At 35.9% G+C, this 20,549-nt stretch overlaps 1 protein-coding gene and 1 long non-coding RNA gene across 2 annotated transcripts; one reads left to right on the forward strand and one right to left on the reverse strand.

Moving 5' to 3' along the window:
* Positions 1-2,231: 2,231 nt before the first annotated feature.
* On the reverse strand, positions 2,232-6,146 carry LOC148878578 (GDSL esterase/lipase At5g33370-like). The gene is made up of 5 exons (XM_088956887.1): positions 5,481-6,146; positions 5,235-5,362; positions 4,896-5,138; positions 3,309-3,561; positions 2,232-2,770 (listed from the first exon to the last, which is right to left on the reverse strand). Exons 1-5 carry the CDS (start codon positions 5,722-5,724, stop codon positions 2,532-2,534), a joined length of 1,107 nt encoding a protein of 368 aa, XP_088813013.1. The 5' UTR covers positions 5,725-6,146; the 3' UTR covers positions 2,232-2,531.
* A 3,789-nt stretch (positions 6,147-9,935) lies between these two features.
* Positions 9,936-20,484, forward strand: LOC148878579 (uncharacterized). The gene is made up of 3 exons (XR_016102988.1): positions 9,936-10,090; positions 10,230-10,264; positions 20,111-20,484. It is a non-coding gene; the product is annotated as an uncharacterized LOC148878579 (long non-coding RNA).
* Positions 20,485-20,549: the final 65 nt, after the last annotated feature.

The following is a 20,549-nucleotide window of genomic DNA, read 5'->3' on the forward strand; positions in this document are numbered from 1 at the left end:
CATAGTCTTTATGCTGATGACACCATCATCTTCACAAGAAGGTCTAAGCAAGTGTTAGAAAAAGTAATGTCAATAATCCAAAGGTACGAGCAATGTTCGGGTCAATTGGTGAATAAGGCGAAGAGTTGCTTTTTCATTTCAACAAAAGCCTCTCATAGCAGAATCCAAATCATAGCTTCAGCCACAGGCTACTTGCATAAGCCTCTTCCCTTCACCTACCTTGGTATCCCAATTGGTAAGACCGTGTGAAAGCAAAAGCCTTTGATGGGGTTGTGTAGAAAGTGGCACCAAAAATTTCAGGCTGGAAAGGGAAAGTGATTTTAGCCGGAGGTAAGTTGGTCTTAATTAGGCATGTCTTGAGCAGTATTTCGATATACTTGATGTCTACAGTTAAAACTCCCAGGAAGGCTATCAAGTGCCTAGAACAGTTGATGAAAGGATTCCTTTGGTCTAATTCGAATATATGTAATCATCACCATTGGATCACTTAGAAGAAAATTGTGAGACATTTTTCTGAAGGTGGGTTGCAAATTATTTAATGTCCAAAAAGCCCTCAGGTTGAAAGCTTTGTGGTGAGTGTTTTTTCAAAACTCTTTGTGAGTTGAATTTTTTAGAGCCAAGGTGCTGAAGCATGATCATTTCTATATAGCCATCCCTCCTAGCTATACTTCATGTACCTAGAAAGTGAACATGGAACTAAGAGGTGACTTAGTCCTTCTATCAAGGTGGTTAGTGGAAAGGGGAGAAATCAACTTCTGTTTTGATAATTGGACCATGGATGGTCCTTCTGTAGGACTTCTCATCTTATGGTGGAATGGTACAAGGTAGTTTGAAATGCTTTAGTGCCCACCAAGATAAGTTTCTTTGTCTAGAAACTTATGATGGGGAAGGTAGGGGTGGACTCTGATATAAAGGAGTTGGGGGTCCCTTTTGTATACAGATGTGTTTGCTGTTGTGATCACTCAGAGGAAAATATCAACCATTTGTTAGTGTATAGCTGCATAGTTTAGAAAGTTTGGCTTTCCTTTAGCAAATTGTTTGGGCTTCCTTTTAGGGGTAATGAGAGTATTAAAGAGTTTTTCTCTGTTTGGTTTTTAGCATCTTCAGAAAAAAACCAATGGGCTGTTATAGTAGGACTGATTGCTTGTTTTGTAGCCTGAGAAATTTGGAAAGAAAGAAACAAGTACATAATGGAAAATAAATTCAGATGCTCTAATATGGTGATTTGGGTGATAGTGTGATGAATTCAGGAGGTCTCTTTTCCTCTAAATCTATCTCACCCATAAGGTGAGTTTTACTTAACAACTCTCCTTACAGGGTTTGGGGTTGCAGATTCACCTAATTAAGAGCAGATACATCAAGGTGGCACATTTATTGGCGGTTCCGGATGGATACTTTAAATTGAATGTTGATGGTGCTTCTAGAGGAAATCCTGGCCCATGCAGTGGAGGGAGTATCATTAGAGATGGAAAAAATGGTTTTATTAGTGCTTTCTCTAACACTTATGGTTTGGACTCCAATTTAGTTGCAGAGGCTATGACTTTACTGGATGGCTTACACCTGACAATTGCATTTAATTTAGATAAGATTATGGTGGAATCAGACTCCAAACTTCTAATTGATATTCTCAATGGTACTTGTACAACTCTTTGGAAACTTTGGTTTTGGTTGTCTCAGGTACAAGTGCTTAGAAATAGATTGGATTTCTTTTGTATTTATATTTACAGAAAGGCTAACCAATCGACGGATGCTCTTGCGAAGCTTGGTTGCTTAGCGTCTCAGAAAACCGTTTATGATTGCACAGATACTCTTCCTTCACACGTACAGAACTTGATTACAACAGATGGTCTAGGTCTTCCTTTTTTGAGAATTCGTTGATTTTAGGTTGCTTGGACACTTTATATTTATATGAGCCAGGCTTCCTTTGTATAGAACGAGGGGTAAGGCTTTATGTCCCCCCCCCCCCGTATCAATAAAGTTTCAGTGAACACCCCTCCACCGAGAGTAAATTTTGGGGCAAAAAAAAGATATGCTTAAGGTTTTGTTCTTTCAAAGTCCAAAAGCACAAATTAAACCCAAATATTAGGCTTGTGATTTGGGGCTTGAAAGTTTTTGGCTTCAGTTTTTCTCTGTTTTTAAAAGCAACTTCTACCAAATGTTCAAATCACTTTTTTTTTGGCTCAATTTACAGCCCAAAAAACTCAAAGCAAAATACCACAATAGAAGCAGCCTTATTGCAAATATGAATTCTCCATAATAAATCATTGAATTTGACATATAATGCTTTACTGAGACATTCAAACACAACCAGGCTAAAAATTTTCAATGGACAAAGACATATCCAAACACAGATATAATTGAAACTACACCTAGAACTCTATTCTCGAGCAGATCAATGCATCCTACTGAGGGACTAAGGCATGCAAGAGATTAATTAACTTGCAAGCACAAAAGCACCATATGAACAATAGTAATGGAGTCTAAAGGAAAATTAATATGTTCTAAATTTCAAAGGGCTGGTCATTAATTAATTAGGTCTTCATCCAGGCGTCCACAGCCATTATGGTGCTTAGATTCATTGGGTGCATGTAGTCATTTGAACCCGCCAGGATCTGTTGGACTATAATCCGGTTAGCTCGTTCACTTGGATGGAAAGGATCCCAAAATGCATAGACATCTCTGTTGGGACACAAGTTTGATGCAGCCGTGCAGAGTCCTATCCCATTGTAAGGCCCTTGTCCACAACATGCGATCTTAGATGTAACAAAACCTGATTCACTCAGAGAAAACAAACATAAAAATCATGTCTTAATTAAGATATGATGCTTGTGATCGATGAATTAAGACGAGTGGTTGGTACTCAAGAATTAAAAGAAGCAAGAATTTTGCTTTGCTTTTTGTTGCTCTGAAAGCAATTTCTGTAAATGATTTTATACTGACCATACTTTTAATTTTGGTCTGGCAGCAGGAGGGCCGAACCCAATCTGTGTTGATCAGCTTGGGTGGTAGAAATCACAGACCATGCATGACCAGCTAGCTACATTAATTTATATATATAAAACTATTGTACAAGGTACAAGCTTGTCTCTGGCATTTATTAGAAAAAATTCATCCCATTTATAAGTTGGTGTTTGCTGGTAGCTCTAAATCATGTTTATTTACGAAGGCTCCATTTGGGAAGAGTGCAAATACAAATATATCTCCAATACTATAACATCTGTATTTGCACTGAACATATATGTATTTGTACTCTTCTCATCAAAGGGAGTCTAGAAATTTTAAGAATTAATTAACCATGTTCAACGTACCATAAGCTTGAGGATTACTGACGAAATCCATGGTCATTCGGTTTGTGTTGGCAGCAACGAAGACATCTGAACCGATTTCGCTGTTGAGTTCGTTTATTGTCTGAGTAAGTTGAGGGTTAAACAGGGCAGCAGCTCTTTGCAGCTCAATGGCACATTCACCATTCACACTATGCAAGGCTAGCTCTGCTGGAACACAGCCCAAAGGCCCAGTTCCAGTCACAAGAACCCTTCGAGCTCCTAGTTCATAGACCCTCTGCAATACATACAAAAGTAAAAGTTTGTAATTCACAAATTAAGCACAGTTAGGCACATTAGGTAATCACAATGAGTGAGCACGTAATAGATAGACCTGTTCATGGGCTGGGTAGCCTGATGGCCTGGCCCGCCTGGTCTGCGCCTCGGTCAGGCTTGGTCATGTAATTGTGCCCGTGGGCTTGACCTCGTGCCTAAATTAGTAAGCCCGATTGTGTTTCGGGCCGGGCTTGGGATTTGTCAAAAAAGCCCAGCCCAACTCAGCATTATATATTTTATAAAATATATAATATTTATTTTATATATTATATAAAATATATAAATAATATAATATTTATTAAAATATATTTTTATAATTTAATATATATTTTTTATTCTTTTCTTTATAATTTCTTTCTCTCTCTCTCTATTCAGTCGCTTCAGCAGTAGTGATAGTAACAGTATGGGCTAAATTTCGGGCCCTACAACTTGGGCCCGAGCCCGGTCCGGCCTGGCCCATGAACAAGTCTAGTAATAGTTGTGTGACACATGGCCTACTTAATGTGCCTTTCGTCAAAACTTTTTTGCTTGGTTAAATAGAAATTATCCATTATTTTATTATCTTTGTCAAAATAATTAAAAATAAAAAACAATGAAAAAAAAACGTAAATGAATCTCAACTCCCAATACATTTAGGTTTTTTTTTCATTATTTTTATTTTTAATTATTTTAACAAAAATAATAAAATAATAGATAATTTCTTTCTAACCGAGAAAAAACATTTGGATGAAAAGCAGATTAAGTAAACCATATCTGATACAGCTATTACCTATTCACTCATTGTCCGTGCCTACCGCATCCAGACCCACATTTAACATTGAGAGGGAGAGAGAGAATTTTGAATTTTCTCAGAAAGAAATGGCAAAGCACATCGTTTTATTTTTCAGCTTTTATGAGGTTAGCTGTAAAAGGGTCTGTTTGGGTGTAAGTTATACGGGCTTCCGTCCCTTTTATAAATGCATGGTAGTTGGCTACGTACGCTTTAATGGTGCATGCAGAAACCAGATGCTAAGTTTGCTTTCCTCACCTCACCAACCAACCGTATCTCCTATTAACTCTCTCTCTCTCTCTCTCTCTCTATGGTGATAGTCTGATACGTACGCACCCCGTTCACTGTGCTTCACTGTTTAGGTTTTCCAGGGAGCAGGTTGACGGGGTGAAGCGCATTGAGCCAAGCCACCCACCAGGCCACCATGGCTTCATGAAATGGCTAATTAAGTCTAGTGTGGAGCTCGGACTGTGTATGCATACTATACAATACAAGGAGTAGTACAAGAAAAAGAGCAAGAATTATACCATTAAAACTTTCTTGTACTCAGAGATTACGTAGCGAACATAGTCTGGGAGAGAGAACTGCCGAGATCTTGCCGAGAAGGGAATCAAGTAGTAGTTGTTAACGAAGTCATTGCCGCCGAGAGTGATGAGAACCAGCGCCCGGTTCACAAGCTGCTGAGTCTGTTCTTCTCCAATTAACGCACTTACCCGTTGCTGGTATTGCTGGAAGTACTCCAATTGTCTGAAGATTCTTATGATGTTAAGCTGCATTTGTACAACTTCGACAGGTCAGTGAGCTCAACTTAATTCTCAGAATGAAATGGCGGCAAGAAGTTGAGATGAAATGTGGGTGGCGCTTACAAATTGGATTCCAGTGTCATTGAGAACTCCCACTCCAGCAGAAGCGAAGTTGGCACCGTTAAGTAATCTTTGTCCTGTGAGCTCTGGGCTCAAATAGGGTAGTGTGGACTCTTCACCGATTGCCTGACCTGATACAACATAAAAAAATGCCGAGTTTAATTAGTTTCAATTGCTAGCTAGCTAAGACAAATTAAAGCATTGAGATGCTATATATACAGAAGAATCAAAGGAGCTAGCTAGCCTAACTGATAAGGTCTGGGATGTTAAAGCCATTAGAGAATCGGCCAGTAGCTCGATGAGATGGGTAGTCGATGCCATAAGGATATGAGTCAGCCCGAGCAGAAGTGGCCAGGTAATTGTTGTTTCCATTGTCTACAAGCGAATCACCAAAAACGAAGAATGCACGGGCTTCAGCCTGAGGAACAAGGCTGCACAACGGTGCTGCTAGCCCTACTAACAGGGAAGCAACGATAACAGAATGGAAATCCATGGAAGTTTGCTGTGAGCAAATTCTAGGACAATTCTTCCCCTAACCTAAGCACTCTCCACTCACACACTCATCTGGTACTGAAGGTTAGGGCAGTGGGTGGAGCTTTATATAGTTGTGACAAGGTATAACGCGCCCCAAGGAGGCTCATAGATGCACAAAACTAATTAATGGCCTCTCTACCACCAAAAGGATGAGAGATGAGCGAGGCCCTCCCACCTAAGGAAATTAACCAAGCTAGCTAGCTCAGCAAATGATGCAAGTTTGTCCTATTGGCTCAGTTTGGAAAGAGTATAAATACAAATATATATATATACATATATATAATGTACAGTGCAAGTTTATACATACAGAATAATACAAAATGCAAGCACTCTAAATAATTGCATTTGTACTCCTTCCAAACTGAGCCATTAGGTTGCAATAAGCAGAGTACCTCTAGCATGGTTTTATAGTGTTTTAGCTACTTCAGCTGCATCTCTGTGTCCACATTGGCCAATTAACCACTGACAGTGAGAATCAAGTTTATCTAGTAATTAAGCATATATTAAGAAATCGATTGGTATGCTGTTCGTTAGACATCATGTCCAATCTACTCATAAGTAGTGTATTTCGCCTTCATGGTGTGTATCTTTATGTGTTCAATTCCTTCATATTCAGAAGTTTATGAAATTTATTTGTTTCTTTGTCACTCTCCCCTATTATCATCAACAGCAACACACCAGCAAATATCACCATCAAAAGGTAATGATGATGAGGAGGATGACAGCAATAATGGCTGTAATAAAATCTGCAACAACTAGGAAGATACTAAGGCAACAACCAGGTGCACGCATGCATCTTGCCTCCTTACCATTGCATCCCTACTGTTGATCTGGAAAACATGGGTCCCATTTGCTTATCTATCACAGTAATTAATGACATCATTAATTCCAGATCAACTGTATGAGATGCATGGGTCGAGTGGAGGAGATTTGAACTAATTACAAGTTGGCTTAGTAATTCCCTCAACAACTATGGTTGGCAGTAAATGGAATTACAGTGTCAGCCATGGTTTTAAATTTCAATTATTAATTTACTTAACAACTTTAACTATCTCATTATATGGTAAACGGTATAAATTAATAGAATTACAGTAGTATTAAGAGTTAATTAATAAGTTATCCAGTCTGATATGTGTCAACTTTGATACTTTAAACAACCTGGATGTGGAAACAATTATAATAAGCAACTGAAAATGATACGATGCTGATTACTTTAGGCTCAGTTTGGAAGAAGTATAAATACATGCAAAATAATATAAAAAAAAAACAAGGTTTTGTGCTCTATAAATTTGTATTTGTACTTTTTATTTCTAAATTGAGCCTGGGAAGGAGTGCAAATGCAAATATGTACAATAGAAATACATACAAAATAATAGAAAATGTAAGATTTTGCACTCTACAATTTTGTATTTGTACTTCTTCCAAACTGAGCCTTATGGAAAAAAAAACCTCTGAAGTATGCGGCAAATTTAAATATTTCGATTTAATTAAGAATCCAGTTGAATCATTCACGACATAATTTGCATGTGTTTTAAGAAGAAGAAGAAATCATATGATAGAGGAAGTTAATATCATTTGTACCCAAAAGAAAAAGTTAATACTTTATATTAGGGTTGACCGGGAAGCATACAAGTCCAAATCATGAAATTAAGAGGACAGTCTTTCCCTTGCATATGCACCACACATCTTGGTAGCCTCTTAAAAGTCTTCTCCTTGTCCTTTTAATGGGTATCCTATAGAATTCTCCATTACATATTTCATATATATATATATATATTTGTAAGAATTTATTGGATCATCATTCTCAAAGTTAGAAAACAAATCTAAGGGTCCATTCGGGTTTTGGGAATAGGGGTGCAACTTGGGCGGGCCTAGCCCAAAATTTTATACAGGCTGAGTTTAGATTTTCGGTCATCAGGCTCTGTTCAGGCCCAAGAAGTCAAGCTTTTTTATTTTTTGGGCCGGGTCTAGGCCTAGCCCTTAGGTAGCTCAAACCCGGTCTAATCTGAGCCTGGCCTGAGCCCGAACCCAAACTGAGTGCATCAAATTATAGTGCAGGTTAGACTCAGGTTGGAAAGATCGGGCTTGGTCCGAGCTTGGGCCTTAAACCCAAATTTTAGGATTGGGCTTGGATTGACTATAAACCCAGCCCAATCCAGTCGACTTGCACCTTTAGTCTCATCAGAATCGAAATGACCCATGCTAGTTCTAACCGTTTGGTTTGGGCAGAATGGAATTCAGATTCCCATTCCTGACAGAATGGCATTCCCCCCTTTGAGGGAATGTCGATTCCAGCCTCCCCCCCCGGCAATGAAAATCTCATTCCATCTGGCCAAAAAAAAAAAGACATGATTTAAAAACCCTCAAACCCCTAATTCTCTTTGCCCAACGCCAGCTCTTGGGAGTCATCCATATCTTATGCAATCCAATTCTGATTCTTATTTGAACCAAACAGGTAGAGGAATAGGTGATTCTGATTCCGGTTCCAAGGAATTTTGATTCCATATTGACTGCAAACCAAATGGACCCTAAATGTATATAACAATTTCCCACCGATTTCCCCATTATGTAATATCAATACTTCACAGTCCAAAAAAGATCACTTTTAAGTATTCAATCAAAAGTCTAAAATTAAAGAAGCCTGTTCATCATAGTCTCTTGTCTATTTTCATTTAATATTGAACATCTCTACACCTTAGATTGAAGAAACATTAGTCTTTAATTTGTAACAGGGCTGTTGGTTGGTGTCGTGTGGCTACTTAATTTTTTTCAGTATTGAGAATTAGACAGCAATGGCTCCCTTAAGTTTTCCCAACAAGAGTGGCTTATAAAGGAAGGTGTCAGCATATGGAGGTCTAGTTAAAGTTGACTTCATTCCCATGTGACTAGCATAAATTGGTGGGGTTGAAGTTAAAGGGGGGTAGTTGAAATGTTGAATATCCACCACCCATGGAACAATTCCTCCTATCCTCAGTGTTCAGGAAGAGTTTTAAGAGTCTCTCCAAAACCAACTACTCTACAACAAACCTTCATACAATTTAACCTAATAAGGGGAACTCTTCAATGAAATGCCTACACTAGCTTCTTAAAGACTGTATTTACAACTCACTTTTTCGGCCATTAATTCCCAATTTGTACTAGTGAATTAAATTCCCTACTCCACCAAACAAAAACACAGCTCCAATAAATCATTTGTTGTCCATCTAGCATTATATATATTTAAGAGCTTAAATATGGTTGGATTACATTGGTGCACCCAAATATGAAGGAAGGTGATGATAATGCTTGAGTTATAACTATGTTACATTATTTGCTTTTAGAAGCTGAAATGCTTGTCTAGATCATAACTCTCTTAGATTATATATCCACCCACAAGACACTAGATGGATTTAGGTAGTTCTCTCTCTCTAAATATAAATAGGTCTGGCTATGGATCGAGGTTGTGATGAGCAGGTTATTAACTAATTATTAGAAGTCAAATAAGATCACAATCCATGTTGATTGTATAAATTAATTGTAAGCTTTTTGAGCAAGTCATATAATTTGGACTTTATGTGTAGATATCAAAACACAAAGATGTTTAATGTTCAAATAGGACCGCTTCATAATAATACATAAGATGCATTGGCAAATAAGTGACCCATCTGCTTTGCCTTAAATGATGCTACATGTGATTGTTATGACATGATCAGTCGCTCTGCACCTCGTATATATGTAGGGTATATGATGTAACTTGTCATGCATGTTTCGTTATTTCCTTCCTAATACAACACTCGACATCATGAATACAACATTAAGATTTCTACATTCGACGAAATTTTATTCAAGACTTTGATATAAATTAAAGGCGTACATATGCATATCATCAGGGATTTTAGGAGAATATTTGCTTGTATGATGTGTTTTTGACATTTGGCTAAATCATTTTATGGTGAAGCAATGATCATATGAATTCACATAGGATTTAGGCTCTATTTGGTTTTACTTTTAAAAATTACTTCTTTCAACAAGTACTTCTTTTAAGACATAGGGCCACACATTAACTGGTTTTTAAGTATTTATAGGTATTTGGTAAAAAAAAGTGGGGAAAAGAAGCACTTCTTAAAAAAGTGACCTAGATGTGGCTTTTTTTTCAGCACTTTTTGAAGTGCTTCTTCATTCGAATGGGATGAACCTGTCCTTGTTTTTTTTTTTAATGAAAAAGTATTCCCACGCGAGGTTATCCTCCTCCTCCTCCTCCATTCAAAACCTTATAACATACCAGGCAGCGACGACATCAGTTGCAGGTTCACCGGCAATGTTCGACGGTGAGCAAAAAACGGCAGGTGGACCTATCGTTTTTCTCTTATCTTTGTTTTTTTGTAGTATTCCATCGATTTGAGGCTATTTTTTTTGCGTTTTTCTGAAGTCTGAAATTCCCCTTTTCTCTCTGGTCACAAATCTATATTTGTGCGACTTCAACAGCGATATTCCACCATCCAACCGCTTGCGACTAGAAGGTGTGTTCGCCCAAACTTCTCCCCTCCATGTTTGGTTTTTTGGATGATTTTTTCTCTGGTTTGATTTTTTTTTGTGTTCATATGAGAAATCTGAAATTCTTTTGGGCATTTTTTTGGTTAGAAATTATGCAAAAAAAATTGGTTAAGTTGGATGAATATTTGTGTGAATATATTCTTTAATTGTATTTGTGTGAATATATTCTTGAAGTGTGAATATTCATGAATTTTTTTCATGAATATTTGTGAATAATCTTGAAGTGTAAATGTTTCACTGGGATTTAGTGAAGAATGAGTAGAAGATATTCCACAAACTGTCAACTTATACTGGTTTGGGTTGAGATCCAGTGAACGAAACATTCACTATTGGGGATGACTATTTGAAGGTATGTAGGTTAATACAATAAACATGTAGGTTATTACACTTTTGGGATGACTTTTTGGAAGTATTTTGTGAAAATTGGTTGTTAAAAGCACTTTCTAGAAGTAATTTATGAAAACTGTTCCCTAAAAGCACTTTCGAAAAGTATTTTGTGAAAACTATGACTTGAAAGTGTCTTGACCCAACTCGAACCCGACTCACACAACCCAATTGCTAAGTCTATTTCCTAGTATAAAATATTATATATTGTAAATTTTAATTTTTAAAATTTACTTTTTTAATAATACCATTACAATTCGTTAAATTTAAATCGTTTGAACCAATCATTGAAACCAAAAATCGACCTGAACTAATACAATCCGGATTGGCTAATTTTCACCATTAATTGATCGGTTTCAGATGACCAACTCCCCAACCTGATCGGGTTGATTTAGTTGGCCAAACAACCTATCTAGACGAGAACCAAACAGACCCATAAACACCTTTCCAGTAGTCTAATTGCTCTAAAAGTTCTTGGGGCAAATATTAATGTTCACATATATTACTTTAAAAGTAGAAGCATGTTCTGCATATATTTATTTTGATACTATGATTTGCATATATTTATTTTGTAATTTTTGTTACATTTACACTCATGGATTGCACAAGTTTTATGCCCCAAAACTTGATACAGTGCTTCCTGCACACATACACTACATCAGCACATCGTTTACTTGTGTGTTGAGTTGTGTGACCGACCAGTCCGGATCTCCTGCTCACACAAAGTCTACCCATGTTAATCGCAGTCATACATGGAGAACATCTCAAACTCTGCATAGTATTATGTAGAGGGAGATGTTTCCAATTCACAGAAGGTAGTGTGTTGTGGGTAAACGTGGACAGAGTTCTTGTGGGCAGGAGATCCAGAGTCATGACTAAAGTGTCTTGTAGGTAGGGTCTAGCATTGAACTTCCGTTATCCTAATCCCGATGTTTAGCCAAAAACTGTTGAACTGGTCAACAAATCATTGACACAGACAATTGAACTATCGACCCATTCGACCCATTCAACGATTTTTAGCTGTTTTTTAATTTTAATTATTTTTTAATTTATTTTGTTAGAATGGACTATCTATTTGGATCAGACAGTTGAATCATCGACAAAAAACCAGTGGCCAGAACGATTTCAATTCCAGGTCGTTTTTTAAAACATTGGAGTCCAGTTGGGCAGAAAAATCTGACCCCAAAACTTAATGCAAAAATAAACAAAGGATTCGATAAGAAAAAGAAATCGTGAAACCATTCTTTTTCGATCGATATCCCATATTAATTTTCAATCGATGGGTAAAATTGCAATTCTCTTGGACCAAAAAAATCTCAACATTGTGTAGGAAGAAGTTGGTCATCCAATGAAATTCATTCAAGAGTCCTGATTCTGCTTAAAATCCCCTTTTTTTTTTCAACTTTTACTGAAGTTATGCATTCAAAGTGGCTTCTAATTCCAAAATTCTTGAAAAGCCCAAATCTTGCATTTGGGTAGTGGACATTGGTAGAATGATCAAATCCTAATAGTTCTGAATTGGTGTGCTTGCATATTAGAACTCAAATTTTAGAATCCGGATTGTAAAAATCCCGTTTATCCTTTGCATAAGGAGTTGTTTGGTAATGACTTAAGTAGCTGAACTGAATGATATATTGTTGTCATTGAGAGAGTCTAGTAATCTACCCAATTTCTTCATTTATTGAAGATCTCACAAGTAGGGTGATCATGGGCTGGCTGCCAGGCTTTGGGTATATGGCATATAAAATATGTGAAAAAATATATGCTATATATAATTCATGCTAATATAAGATATTATATATAATATATCATTCGTGTCATTTTATAATATATTTAAATATATAATATTTCATATAATATAAAATAAAACACACAAACAGAAAAAAAAAACCTATAATATAAAGATATGGTTTTGACTATGATAGGAGAAAAACTTACAACCAGTCAATCAGCATAATAAAGGTTTTGATTGGTCAAAGTTCTTCTGGTATTATATTTTTTCAAAATCATAGATTGGTCAAAGTTCTTCTGGTATCATAGCTTTTGCTTTTGAAAATTTGGCTGTAAGAAATAAAAAAAAAAAAACAAAAAAACAAAAAAGTGTTTTGAGTATATGGGAAGAGTAGTTATCTGGGAAGAGTAGTTATGTTTTTTAAAATAATAATCTAAACCAAAACACATTTAAGCCCCATAACACACAGCCTGAATTAAGACTTTGCATTTCGGGCTTTGAAAACACAAATCTTGAAGCCTTATCTAAATACAACATTATTTACTAGAAGACAAAGCAATAAATTATTCAGCTCAGCCACTTCAGCTGTTATCAAATAATGAACCATGAAAAAAAAGAAAAAAAAATAGAAAATTAAAAAAGTCCTGAAAATGTAACAAGGTAAACAAACATATGAATTGAAAAAGAAAGCAAAATTATGCTGTTAATCTGGCTACTTTAAATAGTAAGGTACTTACAATAAAGCATTTCCAACGACTCAGTAAGGGCAAAAGCTTGGCTAGGGCCCCATCTGTTGCCTAGATTTTACTTTGTCTTGAACCCTTGGCCACATATTCCATGTTTGAAGACATGAGGTGGGCAAATTATATTAAAACGTTAAGGCTGTATTTGGTTTGCTGGAAAATAAGAGAAATAAAGTTGAGAAAAGTTTTTATAAGGCTCTGTTTGTTAAAAGTGCAATTTCATTCGCACTAATATAAATGCATAGAAGTGCAAATAAGAAAATTGTAAATTTTGGTTCATTTTTTGTTTCAGGTTCTATTTTGCTTATATGCATTGCAAATAAATAAAATATTTATATTAACTTTGTTATGGGCTTTTCTTTTTTTGAAAAAAGAATCATAACAAAATTAAACCAATATTTGCATTCAACTCATTCACAGTCCTATATTTTTATACAGTGCAAATGAAATTGCACTGAACTCTTTAAGAATTTTTCCTCAACTTTTTGTTTCTCTCTTAATTTTCCATCAAACCATATCCTAAAGCATGGACAATCACACTTAGGGCTGTCAATTAATCGGTTTTGGTTTGGATCCAATCCGATCCAAACCTTATCAAATCAGATTTGGATGGTCCATTATAATTATCGGATTTGTCCAATCCAAAATAAATTGGTCCATATTTTTATTGGTTTGAATTAGACTTAAACTAAATTTCCAATAATCCGATCATGAGGCCAAATCCTTGTCCAATTTGAAATCAATCAAAACTGAAAATAGTATAAAATCACTTTTATGAAAATACTTTTATGAAAGCACTTTTATGAAAATATTTTTATAAAAACAATTTTATGAAAATATTTTTATAAAAACACTTTTATAAATGAAAAGTATTTTTACGAAATTACTTTTATAAAAATACTTTTGCAAAAGCATTTTTACAAAAATACTTTTATGAAAGCACTTTTACAAAAATACTTTTATGAAATCACTTTTACAAAAAACTTTTACGGAAGTACTTTTATGAAAGCACTTTTATAGTACTTTAATAAAAGCACTTTTATGACAAACTTTTACGAAAGCACTTTTACAAAAGAACTTTTTCTGAAAGTACTTTTATAAAAACACTTCTACGACAAACTTTTACGAAAGCACTTTTACAAAAGAACTTTTTCTGAAAGTACTTTTATAAAAACACTTCTACGAAAGTATTTCTTATAAAAGTACTTTTATAAAAGTACTTTTACAAAGCACTTCTATAAAAGTACTTTTATAAGTCTATGGAAGTACTTTTTGAAAAGTAATTTTACAAAAGTACTTTTACGAAGTACTTTTCAAAAGTACTTTTACGAAGTACTTTTCAAAAGTACTTTTATAAAAACACTTCTACGAAAGTACTTTTATAAAAACACTTCTATGAAAATACTTTTATAAAAGTACTTTTACAAAAGCACTTTTATGAAAGTATTTTTATAAAAATACTTTTACAATATATATATACACACGTTATAATTTATGTTAATATAAGATATTATATATAATATATCATTTCTGTCATTTTATAATATATTTAAATATATACTATTTCATATAATATAAAATAAAATACACAAACAGAAAAAAAAAACTTGTAATATAAAGTATATGATTTTGACTATAATATCAGAAAAACTTACACAAGTTGTAATCAAATCATGGGGTGGTTTTGATTGAATGATTGGTCAAAGTTCTTCTGGTATCATACCTCTTCAAAGTCATAGATTTACCCAAAGTTCTTTTTTTGGTAATTAAGAACGGTAAGATGAATTGCAAAATGCTCCTATTTTTTGTTTTTAATCCAACCAAAATTGACAGCAGTTGCAGCCATTTCTCTTCAACATTCTTCTAAAGCTATAATGGAAGAAATGGAAGGTAATCAAAAGATATTACCCATTTCATTTATACAATTCTCAATCCAACTCCTATTTATCTTTTTCTATATAATGCCGATAAACATCTAATGAATTTATTTATTTTCCTTTTTGAACACTATCAATCTCTCTCCTCTATATCCTCTTGCATGGGAATTTTTTTGTGCCAATTCTCAAATACTTTGGGATTTGAGCTAGGGGTGCAACTTGGCAGGGCAAACCTGAGCTCAAACCAATCCAATCTGATGTTTTACACGGGCTGGGATTGAATTTTTGTTTCTCGGACTGGGCTTGGGCCCAACCCTTAAGTAGTGCAAGTCTGACCCAACTTATACTTACATGTATTTACATACATACATAATTATAAATTGGGTTCATTGACCAACTGAACCCGGCCCGGGCTCAAGCACGAACCCAACTCATTTGCATCAAATTTACAATACAGGCTGGGTTCGGGTTGGAAAGATAGGGCTCGAGCTCATACTCGGTCCAAACTCGAGCCTTAGGCTCAAATCTTAGACAATGGAGCTAGATTGAACACTGCATCCATCTTAAAGCACGCATTGACAAAGGGATGCAACTTGGGTTAAGTTAAATTGGGTTGAGAGTTTGTCAATGGCCCAGTTGTAATCAAATTCTCGATAAAATTGAAATTCTTCAAATCGAGCAACTCGACTTGCATTTATAGTGTTGATAGGGCTTTTAGGCCTTGTTTCTCCACAAGCATAGAAGTTGCTTGGCTCCAACTGTTTCTTCTTCCCATGCTCGTCCAAAAGAGAAAATAATGCATGCAAATTATGTACAAATACAACAATCCAAATTTCCATTGTGGCACAAAAGGGGATAAGATGTCAATACATGGCTGAGGCAAGTACCATGGTGAATGGCCAAAATGACTTGTCGGGCATTGGATTCTGCTTCCATCTCTCACATCCAACAAAAGTCATGACTCTCTTTCCTCGCATCTTCCTGCCTTGACAAGCTTCATAAAAGTTGAAATTCAAGAGTCATTGCATTTCTAATCTCATCACACAATTGATCCTTTATCTGAGAGACTAAGATCATTAATCAAACCAGGGTTTTGAAAAGTGGGCCAGACCGGACGGTTGGACCGGAAAAACTGGGAACTGGTCCTCTGATCAGTTTCATTCATTCTAAAACCGTTTTTTAGCTAAAAAACTGTTGATCTGGTCAGTGAACTGCTGATTCAGGCGATTGAACCATCCATCCAAACAATAGTTTTTGGCCTTTTTTGTTTATTTAATTTAATTTTTTTTTTGTCAGAGTGAACCATCGGTTTAGACTAGATGGTTGGACCGTTTGATCTGGGAACCGGACCCCAGAATGGTTCCCTGTCCAGTCCGGTTTTAAAAACCTTGGATCAAACAATGTAATGAAATAATAATTGAGATCAATGTTTTAAAACCGATTTGAAACTGAAACCACTTTGACCACCAATTTCTGAATTAATATTTTAATCGTCCGGTTCGAACAAATAGTCTTATAATTATAAAAAATAAAAATAAATAAACAAAAACAACAGCCAAAACCATTGTCTAGGTCTTCGGGTCAGTGGGTCACTGACCATTTTTGGCAAACAACTGGGTCAAGGGTGAACCAAAATTGGTTGCCTGGACTGGACCGTCCAGGTGAACGATGATTCAAAAGCCATGGTTGAAATAGTCATTTGGTATCACTTTCAAAATTGACTGCAAATCGGGTTGTTTGATTTTAACTTCAGTTGGAATGGTCTCGGGTTAAGGTTTCGGTCATTGAAATTAAACGTGACAAATTCCCAACCCGAAGTACACCCCTACTCTCAAAGCATGCAGAGACACGGGATCAAGCGATCAACCCCAACAGAACAGTCACTCCACGGTATGCCCAGTGGGACTCACATGCACTCTACTTTGTTTCCGTCGCTGAGCTCCCATAATCCCTATAAATCGATTGATCTGATTATTATAACAAACGAGAAAAAAAAAAAGAAAGAAAGAAAAAAAAGCCCCACCATACAGGGCTGATGATTTGAAGGATCAAAAGGCAATGAAACAACTCTGTAAAGCACACAAGGACAATGGGTAAATGCCAACAAAATGAGCTGTTAAAGTCTGTTACCTTAACTCTAGGGAGTTTGCATCTGCTGTACTTTTGCCCCTCAGTCTATTGAGCTAACCAATTTTCAAAGCTTTAACCTTTTCCCATCCCAGGTTTCACACCAATATACTTCACAACTTATTAAATGAAAGTCTCAGAAGTCAGAAGCAATGTTTTAAAAAACGATCTCGAATCAGAATCGTTCTGGCCATCGATTTTCAAATTGATGGTTCGAGTGTCTGATTCAAATAAATGGTCTGTTATGACAAAAATTAAAATAAAAAATAGTAAAAAATCATTGAGTGGGTTGAATGGATTGACGATTCCATCACCCAGGTCAATGGATTATTGACCAATTCAATAGTTTTTTTGTCAAGAACTGGGTTTGAGGTAAAACGGAACCAAGGTTCAAAATATTGATATGGACGTATTGGGCAGGGGGACCGGTTTAGAGCTCCTCTACCCCCTGAACCGGTCAGACCCCCGATACACCCACTATAAGGATATATCAGAGGGGTCCCAGAACGATACATATCAGCCGATACAGGCCAATGCGTAACGATTCTTTAAACCTTGAACAAAACTAATTCCTAATGGTCCGACCATCCAAATCAACAATAATTCAAAAACATTGCTTAGAAGCAATAACCAACGGCCAAACTATTGGGTGGATAGCTAGAGACCATTGTGGAAACACTTCTACATTATGAAGATATGCTTAAGGATTCAAAGCGTTTTGGCTGATTTTTGTACAACAACAAAGACATCGTTGTTGAGGGAAACGCGAAGAAGAATATAATCGCATACATAATGGATTCAAAGAATGACTTTGGGGAGAGAATCAGATTCACGTTCGTTCGTCTTCTCGGAAGCAAATTATGTGGCGGATACTCTTATTAGGTGTTCCCATATTTACAACCTGATGAATCCTTTAAACAATTACACGAGATTTTCTTTTTTCTTTTTTTAATTAATAACTAACGGAATGCTAATAGAGGGGTTTTTGTTGGAATCTGAATTTTTGGGGTTAATTGCCGCTACCCCTGAAGTACAGGATAATAAACTGTAATTTACCCAAAAAAAAATTCAGTCTATGGCAGGTATCTCGTTACATGTGTCATAAATATTGGTATATGTTGGTTTGAAAAAAAAATTGATATTTGTAATTGTACACCTTTCCTTGAATTAATAGATAAGCAGATGTATAGCCACAAAGCCCATTCGGTTTGCGTCCAAATACGCATTTTCTGGTTCATCCTTGCCAAACACACTACAGCCACACATTTGGAACATCTCAATTCTCATTCACGAGAAGATTTTCTCAATGCACAAGTGTACTGTTTTGTTGCTATATGCGGATAACAGATTCGAGTCGAGTTATAGACAATGTATTATGAAAGTATTGTTAAAAAATACTATTTTTTTTTCTTTTCTTTTCTTTTTAATTGCTATTTGTATTAAAAAATTAAAATAAAGGGACAACTTCTTTATTCAAACCCACCTTAGAAATTTTAATTCTACCGAACACTTGCAACAATTCAAAACTTTCAAACACTCTCACCTTAGAAATTTTAATTCTACTTCACACCAACAACAATTCAAAACTTTCAACACGCCCTCACCTTAGAAATTTTAATTCTACTTCACACCAACAACAATTCAAAACTTTCAACACGCCCACCTTATTGATGTCATTGTGGTGAGTTGTAAAAATGTTAACTTGTGACATGCTTGTCCAATTTTTTTAACAGGGTCCAATTTGGGTGGCAGTGTTCATCCTCATATTATCTTGCCATGAATATTTTAAAGGTTACATTCACACTATAAAATTCTGTACATTTTCCCTTTTGGTATTATCTTTTTTTAAATATTTAATATTCAATTATGACATCTGGATTTCTTGAAATGTTGGATCATTGACCCATCATCTTGACGCTCTTTATACTTTTTAAAGTATTATAGATTTGGCTTCATAATTAAGGGGCAAGGTAAGACGGGTTGGATTTGAGTTGGATTAAGGTTGGATCAAGTCCAACCCATGCAAAAACTGATTCATTGCCTAGTTTGGATTTTATTAACCACAAGACGTGACATTTGCACCCTATTAGGAGGTGGGGGGAACCCACCCTCGACTAAGTGGGTTTAAAAAAACATTTTTTTTTTTTTGGGATGGGAAAGGTTTTGAGATTTTATGACTCATAATGGTATGCAGAGAGTACAATATTAGACTCACGCACATACTTGAATCCTAAGCTTCCTCACTCAATAACCCTTATTCTTCACTTAGTATATATGTTTCAACATGTCTCAATCAAACCATTTGGAAATTTTGATGTTTATTCATGTTATTTTGCTTGTATATTACTTATATATAACAGGAAATTAGGGATGGTTTTGTATTTTCATGGGAGGGAGGATTTGGATTCTAAAAACTCAACTATTGTAGGTTTTGGGAAGGGTATAGGTTGTTAGGAGGTTTAGGGAAGTGAAAAAAGGTCTAAAATTTACAAAACCCTCCTTGAACCTGCTTGTTATCATCCCTATCAATAAATGATAGGGTAAAACATAAAAACCATCCCTGAAGTTTTCGATAATCATAATAACCTTCCTGAGATTTCACTTTAGGCCGTGTTTGTTTTCGGTGTAAATAAGAACTGGGGTAGACTTTACACCCTGGTTCAAATTTCCCAACATTTGTTTTAGGTGTTATTTTACACTATAAATTAGTGTAAAACTCCACTTAGGGCGAGTTTTGCATCGACAATCGGTGGAAAGTTCCCATTGATAAAATCAATGAAAATCTCCATCATCTTTGGTGTAAAACTCTACAACAATCAAATAGCCTTTGCTCCATCATTATCTTTTCCAAGCAACCATTTCATTGGAGAATGGTATAAAACTCTCCATCGTCTTTTCCGATCACAGGGGCGACAATCTCATCTCCACTTCCCCCATCTTCACTTGCAGCTTTGTTTTAGGATGAGAAACATGATGAGAAGACGAAGCCGGAGAAACATGATGACAGCCTCATCTCCATCGCCTTTTCCAATGTCTAGCAGGATGAGAAGCACAATGGCAAAAGTGGTGGAAAGCAGACGAAGAACAATGGGACCTCACAAAGCTAGAGCCGGAGGATAATGGGACAGTGGGACCTCATCGAGCTAGAGGACAATGGGACCTCACAGAGAAAGAGGATGCTGGTGAAGTAGACTAAGGTGGAGAATATCAAGAGAGAGAGAGAGAGAGAGAGAGAGAGAGAGAGTATAGAAGCCTTTTACTTTACATTGTGATGCCCAAACATCATCAGCTTGAAAATTTAAATCCACCCTATTACTATTTTCCATTGATCATTGAACCAGTGCCAACTTTTTCATCCGTGTAAAACTGAATTTACACCTAAAACAAA

This window comes from Nelumbo lutea, chromosome 1 (assembly GCF_056320005.1).
Source record: "Nelumbo lutea isolate HS-2025 chromosome 1, American lotus-T2T, whole genome shotgun sequence".
In the NCBI taxonomy this organism is placed as follows: domain Eukaryota; kingdom Viridiplantae; phylum Streptophyta; class Magnoliopsida; order Proteales; family Nelumbonaceae; genus Nelumbo; species Nelumbo lutea.

Coding starts and splice junctions, on each gene's coding strand:
- LOC148878578 (XM_088956887.1), bottom strand. CDS start 5,724: ATGGATTTCCATTCTGTTATCGTTGCTTCCCTGTTAGTAGGGCTAGCA. Junction 5,363..5,480: donor TAACATCCCAGACCTTATCA/GTTAGGCTAGCT, acceptor ATGTTGTATCAG/GTCAGGCAATCGGTGAAGAG. Junction 2,771..3,308: donor CAGTAATCCTCAAGCTTATG/GTACGTTGAACA, acceptor TGAGTGAATCAG/GTTTTGTTACATCTAAGATC.